The sequence below is a fragment of the Macaca nemestrina genome, chromosome 8 (genome assembly GCF_043159975.1).
Source record: "Macaca nemestrina isolate mMacNem1 chromosome 8, mMacNem.hap1, whole genome shotgun sequence".
Lineage (NCBI taxonomy): Eukaryota > Metazoa > Chordata > Mammalia > Primates > Cercopithecidae > Macaca > Macaca nemestrina.
Genome location: NC_092132.1, coordinates 116,107,472 through 116,126,769, shown reverse-complemented (window position 1 = coordinate 116,126,769; position 19,298 = coordinate 116,107,472). Strand labels below are relative to the sequence as shown.

General features: G+C 43.3%; 1 protein-coding gene across 2 annotated transcripts in view; it reads left to right on the top strand.

The window, feature by feature from the left end:
- The first annotated feature begins 131 nt into the window (after nucleotides 1-131).
- Nucleotides 132-19,298, top strand: part of LOC105476570 (BAG cochaperone 4) — a 36,806-nt gene continuing 17,639 nt past the window's right edge. Inside the window, exons 1-2 of one of the 2 annotated variants that reach the window (XM_011732637.3) lie at nucleotides 132-439; nucleotides 17,631-17,738. In XM_011732637.3, the coding sequence (XP_011730939.1) occupies nucleotides 170-439; nucleotides 17,631-17,738 (378 nt within the window). In that variant the 5' untranslated portion in view covers nucleotides 132-169. The remainder of the gene's footprint in view (nucleotides 440-17,630; nucleotides 17,739-19,298) is intronic. The other variant, XM_011732638.3, reaches the window with a different exon arrangement.

Below are 19,298 nucleotides of genomic sequence, written 5' to 3'. Positions count from 1 at the left end.
GTCCCTCAGCTCTCGGGGCTCGGCAGCAGAAGGGGCGGGACCGGGCCTGGGATTGGCTGGCGTCGTCCGACCCCCTTCGCTGCTCTCCATTCGCAATCGCCCGCGGGCGCCTGCGCGAAGGGTCGGCCGTGGGGCGGGGGGCGGGAAGCGCTTCAGGGCAGGAGAGCCCATGTCGGCCCTGAGGCGCTCGGGCTACGGCCCCAGTGACGGTCCGCACTACGGCCGCTACTACGGGCCTGGGGGTGGAGATGTGCCGGTGCACCCACCTCCACCCTTATATCCTCTTCGCCCCGAACCTCCCCAGCCTCCCATTTCCTGGCGGGTGCGCGGGGGCGGCCCAGCGGAGACCACCTGGCTGGGAGAAGGCGGAGGAGGCGATGGCTACTATTCCTCTGGAGGCGCCTGGCCAGAGCCTGGTCGAGCCGGAGGAAGCCACCAGGTAAGCTTTGCACCCTCTGTCCTTGCGGGGAGGTGAGGGCCCTTGGGGCTGGGATTCGTAAAGGATCGGGTTTCATATTTGTTTTCCTTATGTGGAGGAGGGTCGGGGAGGGGGGATGTTGGAGAGACCGAGACTGGGATCAGAGGTTGGGGGATATGCTTGTGTTCCCTTTGCCCCTCCTTTTCTGCTTCGACCGCAAAAAATACGTTTATTACCTTTTAAAAAAGAAAGATCCTGCGCGGGCTTACTAAGCTTAGCAGCAGGCTGCAGATCTCTCTCCTGGGAGCAATGCTGGGTAGGGGTGGCACGGATCTGCTGCTCCAGCTCTAGCAGTTTATCCTGCGTGACTGGCAGTCCGGCTCTCCCCGGGAAGGGAAGTGACTGCAGCCCCCGATGTCGCTCAGTGACCCTCCCGAGGGGAAGGAACCTTTGCGAGGGGGAGGTTCTGGGCATTTAGCGTTTGCCCCTAATGCCTTGCCTGAGATCGAATCGTGAATAATCAGTGTTGTAAAGCACCTTTACGCGGATTGACTGATTTAATTTTCACGGCGACTGCAAGGTAAAGTGGCATTACAGCAGCCCCCGCCCCCCGCCCGCTTTTTTTATTTTTTCGAATAAGGAACCGGGGCTCTACGAGGTTAACTCACTTGCCTAATACGCTTGGACCTGTAACATTTTATTCTGTTTTCCCGCCGGACATACACTTCTGCTTTCTTAATGCAGTCTTCTGGGTAGTGGGTTGCCGTTCTACGGTGGCGGCACACCTCTCTATTCGTTCAAGAATTACCCTCATTTGTTGAAAATGTAATAGTGAAATTCCCGTACATTGCTGGTGGGGATGTAAAATGGTGGAAAATAGTTTGGTAGTTCCTCAAAACATTAAGCATTAGAATTAGTATAACACCCAGGAAGCCCACTCTTGGCTATATACCCAAGAAAACTGAAAACATATGTTCACATAAAGCTTGTCCACCCTTGTTTATAGCATCATTATTCATAATCGCCAAAAAGTGGAAATGTTATTTATTTATTTATTTTTTGTTAGATGGAGTCTTGCTCTGTTGCCCAGGCTGGAGTGCAGTGGCACCATCTCGGCTCAGTGCAACCTCCGCCTCCCGTGTTTAAGCGATTCTCCTGCCTTAGCCTCCTGAGTAGCTAGGATTACAGGCGCCCGCCACTGCGCCCGCCACCGCGCCCGCCACCACGCCCGGCTAATCTTTGTATTTTTAGCAGAGAGGGGTTTCGCCATGTTGGCCAGGATGGTCTTGAACTCCAGACTTCAGGTGATCCCCCTTTCCCCCGTTCCTCGGCCTCCCGAAGTGTTGGGATTACAGGCATGAGCCACTGCGCTCGGCCCCAAATGTCATTTTATTTGGGTTATAATAAAAGAGTGAACCTCTCACAGCCCTGGTTCTTTATTCGAATACAGGAATGTTGTAAGGACATAACGACTGATGCATCAATAAACAAAATATGGTGTTAATATATTCATACAATGGAATATTTGGCCATAGAAAGGAATGAACTACTGATACGTGTTACAATATGAATGAACCTCGAAAACATCACACTACGTGAGCAAAGTCAGTCAGAAAGACTGCATATTGTGTCATTCCATTTATATAAAATGGCCAGAGTAGGTAAATCTAGAGACAGAAAGCTTAATGGTTGCCAGAGGTTGGGGGACTGGCGGTGTAGGTGAGAATATGCTTTTTGGGATGATGAAATGTTCTAAAATCAGGGCCTGGTGAGATGGCTCTCACCTGTAATCAATCCCAGCACTTTGGGTGGCCGAGGCCAGAGGATTGCTTGAGTTCAGGAGTTTGAGACCAGCCTGGGCAACATAGTGAGACCTTGTCTCTAAAAAAAAAATAAAAAATAGAAAACAAAAAATAAGAAATCTTCTAAAATCAATGATGATGGTTGCACAACTCTGAATATACTAAAAACTACTGAATTGTACATTTTAAAAGGGTAGAGTTTATAGCATGTTGATTATATCACAGTTTAAACAATTGTATGAGAAATACATGTAGCAGTGAGAAATTATTTTTTATTTTTGAGGCGGAGTGTTGCTTTGTTGCCCAGGCTGGAGTGCAGTGACACAATCTCAGCTCACTGCAACCTCCGCCTCCCGGGGTCAAAGTCTCCTGCTTCAGCCTTCCTAGTAGCTGGGATTACAGGCGCCCGCCACCACGCCCAGCTAAATTTTGTATTTTAAGTAGAGATGGGGTGTTGCCGTGTGGGCCAGGTTGGTCTTGAACTCCTGATCTCAGGGTATCCTCCCGCCTTGGCCTTCAAAAGTGCTGGGATTACACATGTGAGCCACAGTGCCCAGACAAGATTAATTATAAATTAAAGAAAGATCTGGCTGGGCACGGTGACATGCCTGTAATCCCAGCACTTTGGGAGGCCATGGAGGGCGGATCACCTGAGGTCAGGAGTTCGAGCCCAGCCTGGCCCACATGGCAAAACCCCGTCTCTACTAAAAATACAAAAATTAGCCGGGCATGGTGGTGGGTGCCTGTAATTCCAGCTATTTGGGATGCTGAGGCAGGAAAATCACTTGAACCCGGGAGGCGGATGTTGCAGTGAGCCGAGATCACACCATTCTACTCTAGCCTGGGAGACAAAAGTGAAATTCCATCTCAAAAAAAAAAAAAAAGAAAGATCCATATTTTATCTGCCTAAATCTGGTATACGTAGGTCATGGGACTATAGAGTGATGAAATGCTTCGCCAAATTAGACCAAAAATCAGTCGAAGTGGGGAAAGAGGAGAGGACCTCTAAACTGATGACTGACTTCTGCTGGGCCTGCTGTATTATCAAAACCAAAGTCTGTTTTCTGGGATAGAGTTATGGAGGGTTGGATAGACTACAGAAGTTAAGATTTTAGCATTGTGTAAGGAGTTGTCAAGTGTGGTTTGAGTACACTTGTGCCCATAGGGTGGGTGATGGTGCTGAAGTACTTGGAGATAAAGGTGGAAATGTGTAATGGGCATTTGTAAACCATTTTAAGAGTTTGTACTATCTTTTAGATTGATGATTCTGCAACTTTAAAAGTATAGGATGGCAATTTTTCTGCAGCAATAGAAAACTCATACCAAACATATGCATGTTGGCCGGGCGTGGTGACTCACTCCTGTAACCCCAGCACTTTGGGAGACTGAGGCAGGGTGGATCACCTGAGGTCAGGAATTCGAGACCAGCCTGGCCAACATGGCAAAACCTCGTCTCTACTAAAAACACAAAAATTAGCCAGGCATGGTGGCACATACCTGTAAACCCAGCTACTAGGGGGGCTGAAGCAGGAGGATTATTTGAAACCGGGAGGCGGAAGTTGCAGTAAGCCAAGATCATGCCACTGCACCCCAGCCTGAGCGGCAAAGCAAGACTCGATCTCAAAAAAAAAAAAAAAAGGTATGCATGTTGTCACAGATGTTGCAATGTTTTTTCCAGATTTGTTCTTTTGACTTTTTATGTTTTGCATTTTAATACTATAAATCTGTCAAATTAGAAAACCAAATAGTATAGAAACCTTTTATAACCTTGCTACTCAAAAAGTGTGGTCCATGGACTAGAAGCTTCAGTGTCACTTGTGAGGCTGACAGAAGTGCAAAATCTCTCCTCTTCCAGACTTACTGCTGCAATTTATTAAGATCCCCAGGTGATTCATATGCACATTAATATTTGAGAAGCATTGCTGTATAGAACTGGTTGTATTGAGATAATGTACTGAACTACAACACAGACTTGACTATGTTAACACATTTAAGTATGGCAGGGAAAAAATTAGAAATCTATCACTCCCTATTTTTTTTTTTTTGAGACAGAGTCTCGCTCTGTCCCTGAGGCTGGAGTGCAGTGGCCGGAACTAGGCTCACTGCAAGCTCTGCCTCCCGGGTTCACACTATTCTCCTGCCTCAGCCTCCTGAGTAGCTGGGACGACAGGCGCCTGCCACCACGCCCGGCCAATTTTTTTTGTATTTTTAGTAGAGATGGGGTTTCACTGTGTTAGCCAGGACGGTCTTGATCTCTGACCTCGTCATCCGCCCGCCTCGGCCTCCCAAAGTGCTGGGATTACAGGTGTGAGCCACCGCGCCCGGCCTATTTTTTTTTTTTTTTTTAATTTATTTTTTTTGAGACAGAGTTTTGCTCTTTTTGCCCAGGCTGGAATGTGATGGCACCATCTTGGCTCACTGCAACCTCCACCTTCCGGGTTCAAGCGATTCTCCTGCCTCAGGCTCCCAAGTAGCTGGGATTACAGGTGCCCACCACTATGCCTGCCTACTTTTGTATTTTTGGTACCCGGCCACTCCCTATGATTTTTCAGAGTAAAACTTTAGGCTGGGCGCGGCGACTCACGCCTGTAATCCCAGCACTTTGGGAGGCTGAGGTGGGCAGGTCACCTGAGGTCAGGAGTTTGAGACCAGCCTGGCCAAGGTGGTGAAACCCCATCTCTACTAAAAAATACAAAAATTAGCTGGGTGTGGTGGCTCACATCTGTAATCCCAGCTACTTGGGAGGCTGAGGCAGAAGAACCACTTGAACCTGGGAGAGAGGGGAAGTTGTAGTGAGCCGAGATCACACCACTGCAATCCAGCCTGGGCAGCAGAGCAAGACCTTGTCCCAGAAAACAAAAAACAAAAATGAGCCGTGCGTGGTGGCGGGCGCCTGTAATCGCAGCTACTCTGATAACTGCTGAAACCAGGGAGGCGGCGGTTGCAGTGAGCTGAGATCATGCCACCGCACTCCAGCCTGGGCTACCAAGCGAGACTCTGTCTCAAAAAACAAAACAAAACAAAACAAAACAAAAACAAAAACAAAAAGGAAGTAAGGGAAAAGAGTTGAGAAACCTCTTTTGAGCTAAAGGGAGAAAAGCAACAAGTTTGGAGTTGGAGCAGAGGGGCATTAACAGCTATTGGTCTCCTCTCATGGTGGAGTAGGAGGCTAGGTCATCTTACAGTAAAGGAAGTAGAATGGGGTGCTGTGTGAAATTTCTTAGGTAAATGTTTGAACTAGATGCTGGACAAGAGGGACAGAACAGAGAAGCATTTGGAAGAGATCCAAATGTGTTTGAAAAGTTAAAAAATTATGATTGTCAGTATAGGAGCATAAGGTAATTTATTAGTGATTTTGAACTATATAGCTATACAAATAATTTATCATGTACTTTACTAATAATTTTTGTCCAATTCTTATGAAAAATATAAGCAAATCTGTAAATGGAATTTATGTAGTACAAGTGCTACTGATTCCACTGCTGCTAGATTTGTTTGGGCTGGGGTTTCAGTTTGGGGGAATGTTGGTAAGCCACTTTGGAAAATGTAATCATATATTCACTTTAAAGGAATTGACTCCAGTCTTCATCTGGGATTATTTATTTCTCAAAAGAGAAGAAAGGAAATACATTAGCTATCTTGCATAATTTTAATCAAATTTTCTTTGGCATAGAACTTTAAGTCACATTATTGTGGCTTGTGAAAACATTTTATTACCTTTGTTTTAGTTTGTATTTCATTCAATAAATAAAAAGTTTGGAAAGAGTTAGGCACGTGATAATATTGGTAACTTAGTTTATAGAATAGAGTTCAGCTTCAGCCAGTTTCCTGTGAAACTGCTATTTCATAGAATTAGTGTCATGTTGGGAGGGCCATGAGCTACAGACTTTCACTGTTACTGGGGATATTTTTAGATTTGTCCCATTTTGTCCAAAAGGAGGAAAAAAAAGACAAAGACATTATTTTTCATTAAGACAATAAAATTCTACTTTTTTAGTGCTTCATTGAGGACATTCTTTTTTTCATTAAAAAAATTATGGCATAATTTACATAAAGTAAATTTCACTGTCTTTAGGGTATAGTTCTGTGAGTTCTGTTAAATGCATACAATTATGTAACCAGCACTACCACCACAACTGAGCTATACATACTGACCCATCTTTTTTTTGTTTTTTTTTTTTTTGAGACGGAGTCTCACTCTGTCGCCCAGGCTGGAGTGCAATGGCACGATCTTGGCTCACTGCAACCTCCACTTCCCGGGTTCAAGCGATTATCCTTCCTCAGCCTCCTGAGTAGCTGGGATTACAGGTGTGCACAATCATGCCTGGATAATTTTTGTATTTTTAGTAGAGATGGAGTTTCACCATGTTGGTCAGGCTGATCTCGAACCCTGACCTCGTGATCCAGCCACCTTGGCCTCCCACAGTGCTGGGATTACAGGCGTGAGCCACCACGCCCGGCCACTGACCCATCTTTTTTTTTTTTTTTTTTTTTGAGGCAGAATCTCGCTCTGTCTCCCAGGCTGGAGTGCAGTGGCGCAATCTCGGCTCACTGCAAGCTCCGCCTCCCGGGTTCATGCCATTCTTCTGCCTCAGCCTCCAGAGTAGCTGGGACTACAGGCGCCTGCCACCTCGCCCAGCTAATTTTTTGTATTTTTAGTAGAGACGGGGTTTCACTGTGTTAGCCAGGATGGCCTCGATCTCCTGACCTCGTGATCCGCCCACCTCAGCCTCCCAAAGTGCTGGGATTACAAGCGTGAGCCACCTCGCCCGGCCTGACCCATCTTTTAAACAAGAATTCTAGGGTAAGAATTTAAGAAGATTTAATTTTTACCTATCCCTAAAGTCTGTTAAAATTACAGAAAAGGAATTGTATTTCTCATTTTATTTTATTTTATTTTATTTTATTTTTGAGACGGAGTCTCGCTCTGTCGCCCAGGCTGGAGTGTAGTGGCCGGATCTCAGCTCACTGGAAGCTCCGCCTCCTGGGTTTCCGCCATTCTCCTGCCTCAGCCTCCCCAGTAGCTGGGACTACAGGCGCCCACCACCACGCCTGGCTAGTTTTTTGTATTTTTTTAGTAGAGACGGGGTTTCACCATGTTAGCCAGGATGGTCTTGATCTCCTGACCTCATGATGAGCCCATCTCGGCCTCCCAAAGTGCTGGGGTTACAGGCTTGAGCCACCGCGCCCGGCCTGTATTTCTGATTTTAAACATTTAATCCCACCCTCATTTTTTAAAGTAGCATTATGAACTCATTTGTATAACATATATATGTATGTGTGCACACATACACTCAATATATTGAGTGTGTTTCAGTCAGTTGCAGTCTTTTTTTTTTCTCCTCCCAAATGGACCAAAGAGTCACTGGCTTGCCTTTAATTAGCTGTAACCTTTAAACTTGCTTTATTTATTTATTTATTTATTTATTTATTTATTTAGAGACAGAGTCTCGCCCTGTCACCCAGGCTGGAGTGCAGTGGCATGATCTCGGCTCACTGCAAGCTCTGCCTCCTGGGTTCACGCCATTCTCCTGCTCAGCCTCCCGAGTAGCTGGGACCACAGGCACCCACCACCGTGCCTGGCTAATTTTTTTTTTGTATTTTTAGTAGAGATGGGGTTTCACTGTATGAGCCAGGATGGTCTCAGTCTTCTGACCTCGTGATCCACCTGCCTTGGCCTCCCAAAGTGCTGGGATTAAAGGCATGAGCCACCACGCCCGGTCACCTTTAAGCTTTCACAAGTGTAGTCAACCAGGTAAGGGTGGTAGGGGCTATTTCCCAAAACTTCTCCCGCCGACTCAAAAGTTAGGTTCTTCAGAGTAAAACAGACTCTTCCCTGTTTTCAAGGTTATTCCAGAGTTTCCCTGTATTCTTCTATCTAATCTCAGCTGCCACAATCAGACAGACGGAAAGCACAAGGACACTTTTCCTTGCATCTGTACTGGAAACCTTAGCAGCAGATAGCAGTCGTTCTTTTTGATGCTTAAATGATACCATATTATGTCAGTGGGAGTCCCTTTTTCTTGACTTCTGATTCCTTTGGACATAACCCATTGATTTTTTTTTCTTTTTCTTTTTGTGGAGAACGGGGTCTTGCTATATTGCCTAGGGAGGTCTCAAACTCCTGGGCTCAAGCTATACTCCTGCCTCTGCCTCCCTAAGTGCTGGGATTACAGGCATGGGCCACCATGGCTGGCATGACCCATTGATTTTTGATAGCTCCCTTGATTTCTGGTACAACAAGATGTCTCAGGCTTTGTATATATTTTGTCCCAAGCCTCATAATCAGCCATTCCTTAAGAACCTGGTTGAATTTTTCTCCCAAGTGGAGAATTACATTTAGAAACCGTCAAGTCAAGATCTGAGCAGGAAAACAGAAACCACACTAGTTAGAATTTGATTTAGGAAATTAGCTAAATAGGTTATTAGAGTTCTCAAAAGGGAAAAAGAGAACACAGAAGTAACAGAAAATAGTAAGTGGAGGAAGCAGCTACAATTCCTAGGGCTGGGGAATAAAGGGAAGAGGTTGGGATGATTAGAACCAGGAAAGTTGGAAGAATGGCCGGGCGCAGTGGCTTACACTTGTAATCCTAGCCCTTTGGGAGACTGAGGCAGGTGGAGTGCTTGAGCCCAGGAGTTCAAGACCAGCCTGGGCAACATGGGAAAATCCTGTCTCTACAAAAAAACACAAAAATTAGCCAGGCGGTAGTGGGCCTCTGTATTCCTAGCTACTCAGGAGGCTGAGGTGGGAGGATCACCTGAGCCCAGGAGGTTGAGGGTGTGGTGAGCTGTGATTGTGCCACTGCACTCCAGCCTGGGTGACAGAGTGAGACCCTGTCTCAAATGAAATGAAATGAAATGAAATGAAATAAATGAAATGAAAGGACATGACATGACATGACATGACATGACATATAAAAAGAACCTGGAAACTTGGAAGAGTGGCCAGGAGGTGGCGCCTCCTACCTGGTGCAGGTACTTCTGAGGGCATTCAGCTTGAAGAGTGTTGTAGACTGACTGCTGCATACAGGTTGAATAGCATTGCAGGGCTGACACTGAGAGAAACAGCAAACAGACAGGAAGAAGCAAGTCCACTGTCTCCTCCTCTAGCCTAGCATACTGTGTTGGCAGAACCAGAAAGCAAGCAAGCTGGGGAGGGAGAAATGTTTGTAGACTTCCAGCCTTGCATAACAGAGCCAAGTGTAGAATGCCATGCTTGCGGCCGGGTGCAGTGGCTCACGCCTGTAATCCTAGCACTTTGGGAGGCCGAGGCGGGTGGATCACGAGGTCAGGAGATCAAGACCATCCTGGCCAACATGGTGAAACCCTATCTCTACTAAAAATACAAAAATTAGCTGGGCGTTGTGGTGCATGCCTGTAATCCCAGCTACTCCGGAGGCTGAGGCAGGAGAATGGCTTGAACCTGGGAGGCGGAGATTGCATTGAGCCGAGAGCACCACTGCACTCCAGCCTGGGCAACAAGAACAAGATTCTGTCTCAAAAAAAGAAAGAGGCCGGGCGCGGTGGCTCAAGCCTGTAATCCCAGCACTTTGGGAGGCCGAGACGGGTGGATCATGAGGTCAGGAGATCGAGATCATCTTGGCTAACATGGTGAAACCCCGTCTCTATTAAGAAATACAAAAAACTAGCCGGGTGAGGTGGTGGGCGCCTGTAGTCCCAGCTACTCGGGAGGCTGAGGCTGGAGAATGGCGTGAACCCGGGAGGCGGAGCTTGCAGTGAGCTGAGATCCGGCCACTGCACTCCAGCCTGGGAGACAGAGCGAGACTCCGTCTCAAAAAAAAAAAAAAAAAAAAAAAAAAAGAAAAAGAGTGCTGTGTTTGGACCTGAGGGGCAAGGGCCAATACCTTAATACTTGGTACAGAAATTACAGTTGGGTGCCTGGCTTATATAGTAATTATTATTGTGTTGTCATTGTGTCTAGACCTTTCCAAAGGGCAGAATTATAAAATAAGTATTTGAAAATAGAAAAATAAATGAGTTCATACTTACATTAATTCAAATTTAACATTATAGGAATTTTAACTTCTTTGTGTATTTTATATGAAAAAGTCTTGATTCCTAACTTAAAATAATTACAAATATTTGCACAATCTAACAATAATGTGTAAAATAAGTTCAAAATAATGCCAGGTTCCAGTTCTGGCATGACAGCATGAAGAATTCTGTGGACCTAGTTCCCAGTGAAACTGGTGAACATTAATTTTAAAAAACAACAAATTACAGTTTCTAGAAATGGTCCTAGGGAATAGAGCAAATGAAGAAACACTTTTTAAAAAATTTTTATTTTTAGACAGAGTCTTGCTCTGTCGCCCAGGCTGGAGTGCAGTGGTGCCGTCTTGGCGATCTCGGTGATCTCGGCTCACTGCAACCTCCACCTCCCGGATTCAAGTGATTCTCTTGCCTCAGCCTCCTGAGTAGCTGGGATTACAGGTGTGTGTCACCATGCCCAGCTAATTTTTGTATTTTTAGTAGAGACAGGGTTTCACCATGTTGGTCAGGTTGGTGTTGAACTCCTGACTTCGTGGTCCACCTGCCTTGACCTCCCAGAGTGCTGGGATTATAGGCGTGAGCCACCGTGCCTGGCCATGAAGAAACATGAAGAACATTGGGTCTGTGATATCTGAACTAAAACCTTCTCCATCCCTCATTTTTTGCAGCTAGTGAGATAGAAACTTCACTCTAGAGAGTGTAGCCAAGAACACAGGGCTCCAGCTTCATGTATTCTACCCCATTGCCTCAGTCAGAAGGTTTTCATCCTAGGAGGAGGAGTAGCATACCAACATTTCTCATTTTGCCCCAAGTGCCTGTCATTGAGGCAAAATTCTAGGTAATTGTGGCTGACTGGTGGTGGTTCCTTTCTTTCACCCAGTCCCTACTCTTAGGATGGAGACTTGACCTTGGGCAAGGCACTGCTGAAAATACTGGGGCTCTGATCATCTTTACCCTTGCTTTTCAAGCCGAGAAGACCTAAGTCTACAGCCTCACTTCCGCTGGGTACTCCACTTCGTAAAGCAGGGATGCCATTCAGATAAACACACCATTGTCCCCACTATAGCTGTAGAGAGTGGCTCAGATGTTTTATCTGGAAGCAGAAATAGGCTGTAAAACAGGTAGCTCTTAATCTTTTCCTAAAGGAACAAAGTATGGAGAAGCTCAAGAGTATGGAGAAACTCAAAAAAACTGCGGAGGTGGTTGTGCAAAGCAATAGGAAAGAGACTGGTTAAATTCACTGGAGATGTAGGATAAACTGTAGGCCAGCTAGTTTGCTGGAGAGAACCAGGAAAAGAAGAAGCTAGGAGGAGTCTTTTGGTATCAGAACAACTCTCAAGCACTGACCTTGGGAACTAACTGTGCCTTTAGAGGGACCCAAATTTGATCTACTCAGTCTGTGGAGCAATTTATGCCCCAGGGTGTTATTAAAACCAGTAGAGCAATCAGCTGGAAATTAGTGAAGCTTTAACAACTAGATGTGGTCAAGGAAAGATACAGTCAAGGAAAGTCTTGCAAAAACCTTTGTCATCCAGGGTGACTGTGGGCATCCCCAAGGCTGTGCCTTCTAATGAGCAATATCACATACTTCATACTTGAAGTTTGAGGGCAAACAGACTTTACAAAAATAATCCAGCTAGTTACTAAACAAATGAGCAAATGACAATAACAAGCCTGAGGTGGAAAAGGTGGGAACAGTAGTACTCAGAGTTGCTATAATGTCTAGTTTCCAACAAAAAATTATGAGCTATGGAAAGAAACAGGAAAGTATGACCCATACACTGGAAAAAAAGCAGGTAACAGAAACCGATTGTGAAAGTGACCAGATGTCACATTTAATAGACAAAGACTTCAAAGTAGCCATTATATATGTTCAAATAACTGAAAAACTATGATTAAAGAAGCAAAGGTGTGTGATAATGTCACGTCAAATAGGGAATATCATTAAAGAGATAGCAATTATATATCAAAAAAGGACCAAATAGAAATCCTGGAGTTGAAAAGTACAATAACTAAAATGAAAAATTAGGGGAGTTCAATAGGCTATAACTGACAGAAGAAAGATTCATGAATTTGAAGATAGATCAATACAGATTATACAATTTGAAGGAGAAAAAAAGACTGATGTGTTGGAGAAATGTCAGACACCATTGAACACACCAACATATCAGAAATGATTAATAACAAGGTTAATATAACAAAAGATACAAATATGCTCTTTTCTTCTCTCAGATTCTTTAAAAGACATTAAATAAAGTAATAAGTATAACAATGTAATGTTGAGTTTGTAACATTTGTAGACATAATGTGGATAACAATAAAATCACAAAAAAGGGGAAAAGGAACAGACTTATATAGGAATAACATTCCTGTATCTCACTGGAATTAAGTTAGTATAAATCAGAAGCTGATTCTGATGAGAAATATATTGTTAGCCCGCTGGGTGCGGTGGCTCACGTAATCTCAGCACTTTGGGAGGCCAAGGCGGGCAGATGATGAGGTCAGGAGATCAAGACTATCCTGGCTAACATGGTGAAACCCAGTCTCTACTAAAAATAGAAAAAAATTATTAGCCGGGCGTGGTGGCGGGCGCCTGTAGTCCCAGCTACTCGGGAGGCTGAGAGAATGGCGTGAACCCAGGAGGTGGAGCTTACAGTGAGCCGAGATTGTGCCACTGCACTCCAGCCTGGGTGACAGAGCAAGATTCTGTCTCAAAAAAAAAAAAAAAAAGAAGTATATTGTTAGCCCAAGAGTAACCTCTAAAGAAAAAAAAATGTATAAAAATGTATAATCATTAAATTATAATGCTACATTTCAAAATATTCACTTAATGCAAAAGTAACCTCTAAAGAAAAAAAAGTATAAAAATGGATAATCATTAAATTATAATGCTACATTTCAAAATATTCACTTAATGCAAAAGAAAGCAGTGAAGGTGGAATAAAGGACAAAAACACATGAGACGTATAAAAAACAAAAAGTAAAAGTAGATGACAAAAAGTAAAAATAAAACGTGTAAATCCAGCTATATCAATAATATTAAATGAGCATGGATTCAACAATCTAGTCAAAAGACAGACTGGATTTAAAAAAAACAAGATCCAATTATATGGTGTCTAAAGGTGGCACACTTAAGGTTTAAAGATACAAGTAGTTTGAAAGTAAACGGATGGAAAAATAAATATAATGCAATAAAGAAAAGATAAATATTTGAGTGTCAGATATCCCAGTTACCCTGTTTTGATCATTACACTTTACATACATGTATCAAAATGTCACATGTATCCCAAAAATATATACTACTTTTATGTGTCAATTAAAAATTACATATATACACACACACATACATATATATATACATGTATACATATATATAAAAAAGAAATATGCAAATGGCAACTATGAGAAAGCCGGAGTGGCTACATTAATATCAGACCAAATAGACTTTGTTTACTTTTTATTTATTTATTTATTTATTTTTGAGAGGGAGCCTTGCTGTGTCACCCAGGCTGGAGTGCAGCGGCATGATCTTGGCTCACTGCAACCTCTGCCTCTCAGGTTCAAGCAATTTTCCTGCCTCAGCCTCCCAAGTAGCTAGGACTACAGGTGTGTGCCACCATGCCTGGCTAATTTTTTTTTTTTTTTTTTTTTGAGATGGAGTCTCGCCCCTGTCGCCCAGGCTGGAGTGCAGTGGTACAATCTCAGTTCACTACAACCTCTGCCTCCCGGGTTCAAGCAATTCTCGTGCCTCAGCCTCCTGAGTAGCTGGGATTACAGGTGCCTGCTACCACACCCAGCTAATTTTTATATTTTACTAGAGATGAGGTTTCACCATGTGGTCCAGGCTGGTCTTGAACTCCTGACCTCAAGTGGCCCACCCACCTCGGCCTCCCAAAGTGTTCGGATTACAGGCGTGAGCCACCATGCCAGGCCTGAATTATATACTTTAAATAGGTGAATTGGATGGTAGTGAGTAAAACTTGAAAATAAGAATACCAGTTTTATGAGTAACAACTAATGGATGCAGTTTAGGTTTCTTTGCAGTTCAGCTTATCCTTAGAGAATAAATTCCACTGAGGACATACAGTTAAAATATAATGTGAGCTAAAAGTCGTTTGAAGTAATTCTTTTTTCTCTATGGTTATGTTACCAACTTGATAATTATTGCATTGATTGACTTTTCCTATGCTGAAACAATTCCAGGGTTTTAGTAGCTTATAATGATAAACATTTATTTCTTGCTCAGGATCTGTGAGTCCACTCTAGTGGTTCTGCTCTAGGCCCCAGGTTCAGTTTAGGTCTACCTGTGTGTCTTCTCATCCTGGGACTTCAGTTGAAAACACAGCTCCCATAAGATAATGTAGGTCTTGTAGAGGGCATGGGAACACAAGAGGGTTGCTGGAATTTGCAGTGACTCCTAAATCCTTTGTGTGGACTGGCACACTGTCACTTTCACCCATATTTGTTTGTTTTGCATAAAAGGTTAAATTACCTTTTTTGTTTGTTTTGTTTTTTTGAGATGGAGTCTGCCTCTGTTCCCCAGGCTGGAGTGCAGTGGTGCGATCTGGGCTCACTGCAAGCTCCACCTCCCAGGTTCACGCCATTCTCCTGCCTCAGCCTCCCGAGTAGCTGGGACTACAGGCGCCCGCCACCACGCCCGGCTAATTTTTTGTATTTTTAGTAGAGACGGGGTTTCACCGTGTTAGCCAGGATGGTCTCGATCTCCTGACCTCGTGATCCGCCTGCCTTGGCCTCCCAAAGTGCTGGGATTACAAGCGTGAGCCGCCGCGCCCAGCCAAATTATGTTTTTTTCTTATGTGAGTTTGTATTGACACAACCACATTCACTATCCCCCAGTTTTTCCTCATCTTGCCCCATTCCATATTTTATCTTTCCTTGTCCTTGTGACAGTATCAGTTCCCAATAACACTACTGTATGTATTTATTCTATTCTACAATACACACAAGAAAGTTTAAAAATTTAGATAGTAATATCACTACTAGTAACATTATTTGAAGAGTTTAAGATATTTTTAAATTTTTTTGCCTTTAGAATATGTACCACTAAGGATGTCCATTCAGAAAACTGTTCAAGGATTATTTGAATTATATTCTGTGTGTGGTTGTCAAGTTGGTTGGTTTTTTCTTTTTAAAGATGGGGTCTTACTCTGTTGCCCAGGCTGGAGTGTAATAGCACAGTCATAGATCATAGCTCACCATAACCTTGAATTCCTGGACTTTGCCTCTGCCTTTCACCTCTCAGCTTCCTGAGTAGCTGGCACTATAGGCACCCATCATCATGCCCACCTGACATTTATTTATTTATTTATTTATTTTTTTGAGTAGAGACTGAGTCTCATTATTTTCCAGTCTGGTCTTGAACTCCTGGTCTCTGGCCTCAAGCAGTCCTCTTGCCTCAGCTACCTAAAGTGCTGGGATTACAGATTGAGCCACTGCGCGCAGCCTGAGTTGGTGAGTTTTTTTTTTTGAGACGGAGTCTCCACTCTGTGGCCCAGGCAGTGGTATGATCTTGGCTCCTGTACTTCTGCCTCCTGGGTTCAAGTGATTCTCATGCCTCAGCCTCCTGAGTAGCTGAGATTATAGACACCTGCCACCACATCCAGCTAATTTTTATATTTTTAGTAGAGATGGGGTTTCACCATGTTGGCCAGGCTGGTCTCAAACTCCTGACCTCAGGTGATCCACCCGCATCAGGCCTCCCAAAGTGGTGGGATTACAGGCGTGAGCCACTGCGCCTGGCCAAGTTGGTGGTTTTTTAAGAAGATAAAATACAGTTTGAATTCATTCTGATATTTACAATTCAAATTAAGGATTATAAGGTTTTAAGTTTCATTATTCTTACATCTGTGTCTCCTGTGTCCCATTATGAAAATACTGATTCCCAGTAATACTAATATAAGTATTCATTTGCAACTATAATACCCGCATAACAGTACCAAGATAACAGTACCAACAGTGTTGATAATTATGATTACTGAAAAAAGTTCAAAGTATTACTGAAAACAAAGTATTATGAAACTGATAAGTAGAGCAGTTAAGCTAATAGTGATAATCTCTCAGTTATTTCAGCTGCCAATGAATTTCTTTGTGAAATCATATTCAAAGTTTTAGATAAAATGTCGAAGGTCCTGTTCAAACTTAAAACGATACTTGGGCCGGGCACAGTGGCTCACGCCTGTAATTCCAACACTTTGGGAGGCCTAGGTGGGTGGATCTTCTGAGGTCAGGAGTTCAAGACCAGCCTGGCCAACATAGTGAAACCCCGTCTCTACTAAAAGTACAAAAAATTATCTGGGCTTGGTGGCAGGCACCTGAAATCCCAGCTACTCGGGAGGCTGAGGCAGGAGAATTGCTTGAACCTACCTGGGAGGCGGAGGTTGCAGTGAGCCGAGATTGTGCCATTGCACTCCAGCCTGGGCAACAAGAATGAAACTCTGTCTCCAAAAATAAAAAAAAAAATTTAAAAAATAAACAAAACCTAAATCTATACAGTTGAAAGCAAAATAACTCATAGGATAATGTATGTAATAAATCAGATAATAAGTGCTCTGAGAAGTTTTGAGTCTGTTTAGTCTTTTATCAAAGTTTATTGACTTTTTGCAAATCATTGCATTAACTTTCTGAGTTGGAGAGAAAGGCTGATGAAATTATTGTTATAACTAGATTTTCTCTCTGGATTGGTAAATGTTCTGCATCAAAACCTGACACTGAGGTTGCCAGCAGAAAGCTTAGCCATAGCAGAGAGTAGAATATGAAAAAACTAGGGTGTGTCAAGGCAAAGAAGTTGGAGATTGAAGATGTATGTGCTTGAGCTAAACTCTAGTAGTAATGTCTTTGTGTTCCAAAGTTATTGGTAAATATAACAACAGCAAAGAACCATTTTGTTGCACTAATTAAATTAGTAGTCATGAGGGTTAGTTATTGGAGAAGGATAGAGGTGATCTAATGTCTCTGATTTTGCTAATCATCTTGATGTAGTAGAATTCCTTTATATAGCATTTGGTGTGGTGTCATTAGCGAAACAGATAAGAACAGCTTTTTACTAATAATTGTTTTGTCCCAGAGCATTTGATTTACCATGTACTGAATAATGAATAGTTTTATAGTGGGGTCCTATTGCCTTTTTTCTTTTATTTTTTGTTATTAAGAGACGGGGTCTCTGTTGACCAGACTAGACTCACTCACCTGAGGCCAAGTGATCCACCCACCTCAGCCTCCGCAGTAGCAGGACAAGAAGAGTGTGCCACTGTGCCCAGCTTATTGCTTTTTTTTGTCTGTTGCTTTTTTTTTTTTAATCCTTATAACCTGCCTCTATCAATCTATCTTAAAATGATGTATGAATGTTATTAAGAGTGAATTTATTTTTCTTTTTTTCTTAGGAGCAGCCACCATATCCTAGCTACAATTCTAACTATTGGAATTCTTCTGCAAGATCTAGGGCTCCTTACCCAAGTACATATCCTGTAAGACCAGAATTGCAAGGCCAGGTATGGTTTAAAAACAGAGACTTTCTGAACTTTTTCTTAATGAATAGATTTATTTTCAAAACCTGTGCAGATTTCAGAGCAGTGATGAGTGTTTGTTTTTTTTCTTTGCTTTAATGGGCTCCATCAATCTCATTTTAATGTTTTTAGCTCAGAGATAAGGATATATCTAGGCAAATATACCTATAGCTTGAGGCATAATAAATTATTTTTCAGGACCCAGAATCAGCAAACATAAAATGTACTTATTTTTGAAAATTTGACTTATTACAGACATTTAATTTAAAATATTTTAAGCTTACAAAAAGTACAGAAAATATGTACATTTTAAATCTAGCATGCAGGGTCGGGTGCAGTGGCTCACAGCTGTAATCCCAGCACTTTGGGAGACCGAGGCGGGCAGATCACCTGAGGTCAGTAGTTCAAGACCAGCCTAGCCAACATGGTAAAATTCCGTCTCTATTAAAAATACAAAAATTAGCTGGGTGTGGTGGTGGGCGCCTGTACTCCCAGCTACTTGGGAGGCTGAGGCAGGAGAATCGCCTGAACCCAGGAGGCAGAGGTTGCAGTGAGCTGAGATCACACCATTACACTCCAGCCTGGGCGACAGAGTAAGACTCTGTCTCAAAGCAAAAAACAAACACAAAAAAACCCAAAAATCTAGCATTCTAATTTGTCAGTTTCTGTTCACCACATTTGTTTCAGATTTTTAAGAAAGAAGTAAACCAAATACTAATTGAAACCCAATGACACTTATTTTCATTTACTGAAATTTTATTTTTTTATTTATTTGAAACAGGGTCATTTTCTGTCGCCCAGGCTGGAGTGCAGTGGTGTGATCTCAGCTCACTGCACCCTCCTCCTCACAGGTTCAAGCGATTCTCCTGCCTCAGCCTCCTGAGTAGCTGGGACTACAGGCACGCACCACCACACCCAGCTAATTTTTTGATTTCTTTTTTGAGATGGAGTCTTGCTCTGTCGCCAGGCTGGAGTGCAGTGGCATGATCTTGGCTCACTGCAACCTCTGCCTCCTGGGTTCAAGTGATTCTCCTGCCTCAGCCTCCCGAGCAGCTGGGACTACAGGCACATACCACTACGCCCAGCTAATTTTTGTATTTTTAGTAGAGATGGGGTTTCACCATGTTGGTCAGTATGGTCTTGATCTCTTGACCTTGTGATCTGCCTGCCTCGGCCTTTCAAAGTGCTGGGATCATAGGCGTGAGCCACTGCGCCCAGCCAGTTTTTGGATTTTTAGTAGAGATAGGGTTTCACCATGTTGGCCAGGCTGGTCTCGAACTCCTGACCTCAAGTGATCCACCCACCTTGGCCTCCCAAAGTGCTGGGTTTACAAGCGTGAGCTATCATGCTCGGCCTGAAGTTGTATTTATTATTCCATTTGTGTTTTTATGCCTTTACCACTTGCCTACGTATCCATAAACTTTATATACTTTTATTTTACATGTTTTTAAACTTGATATGTGTGATTTCATACTAACAAACACTCTGCTGCAGCTTGCTTCTTTTGCTCATCGTTGGTTTTCATCTTTCTGTTATATAAATATG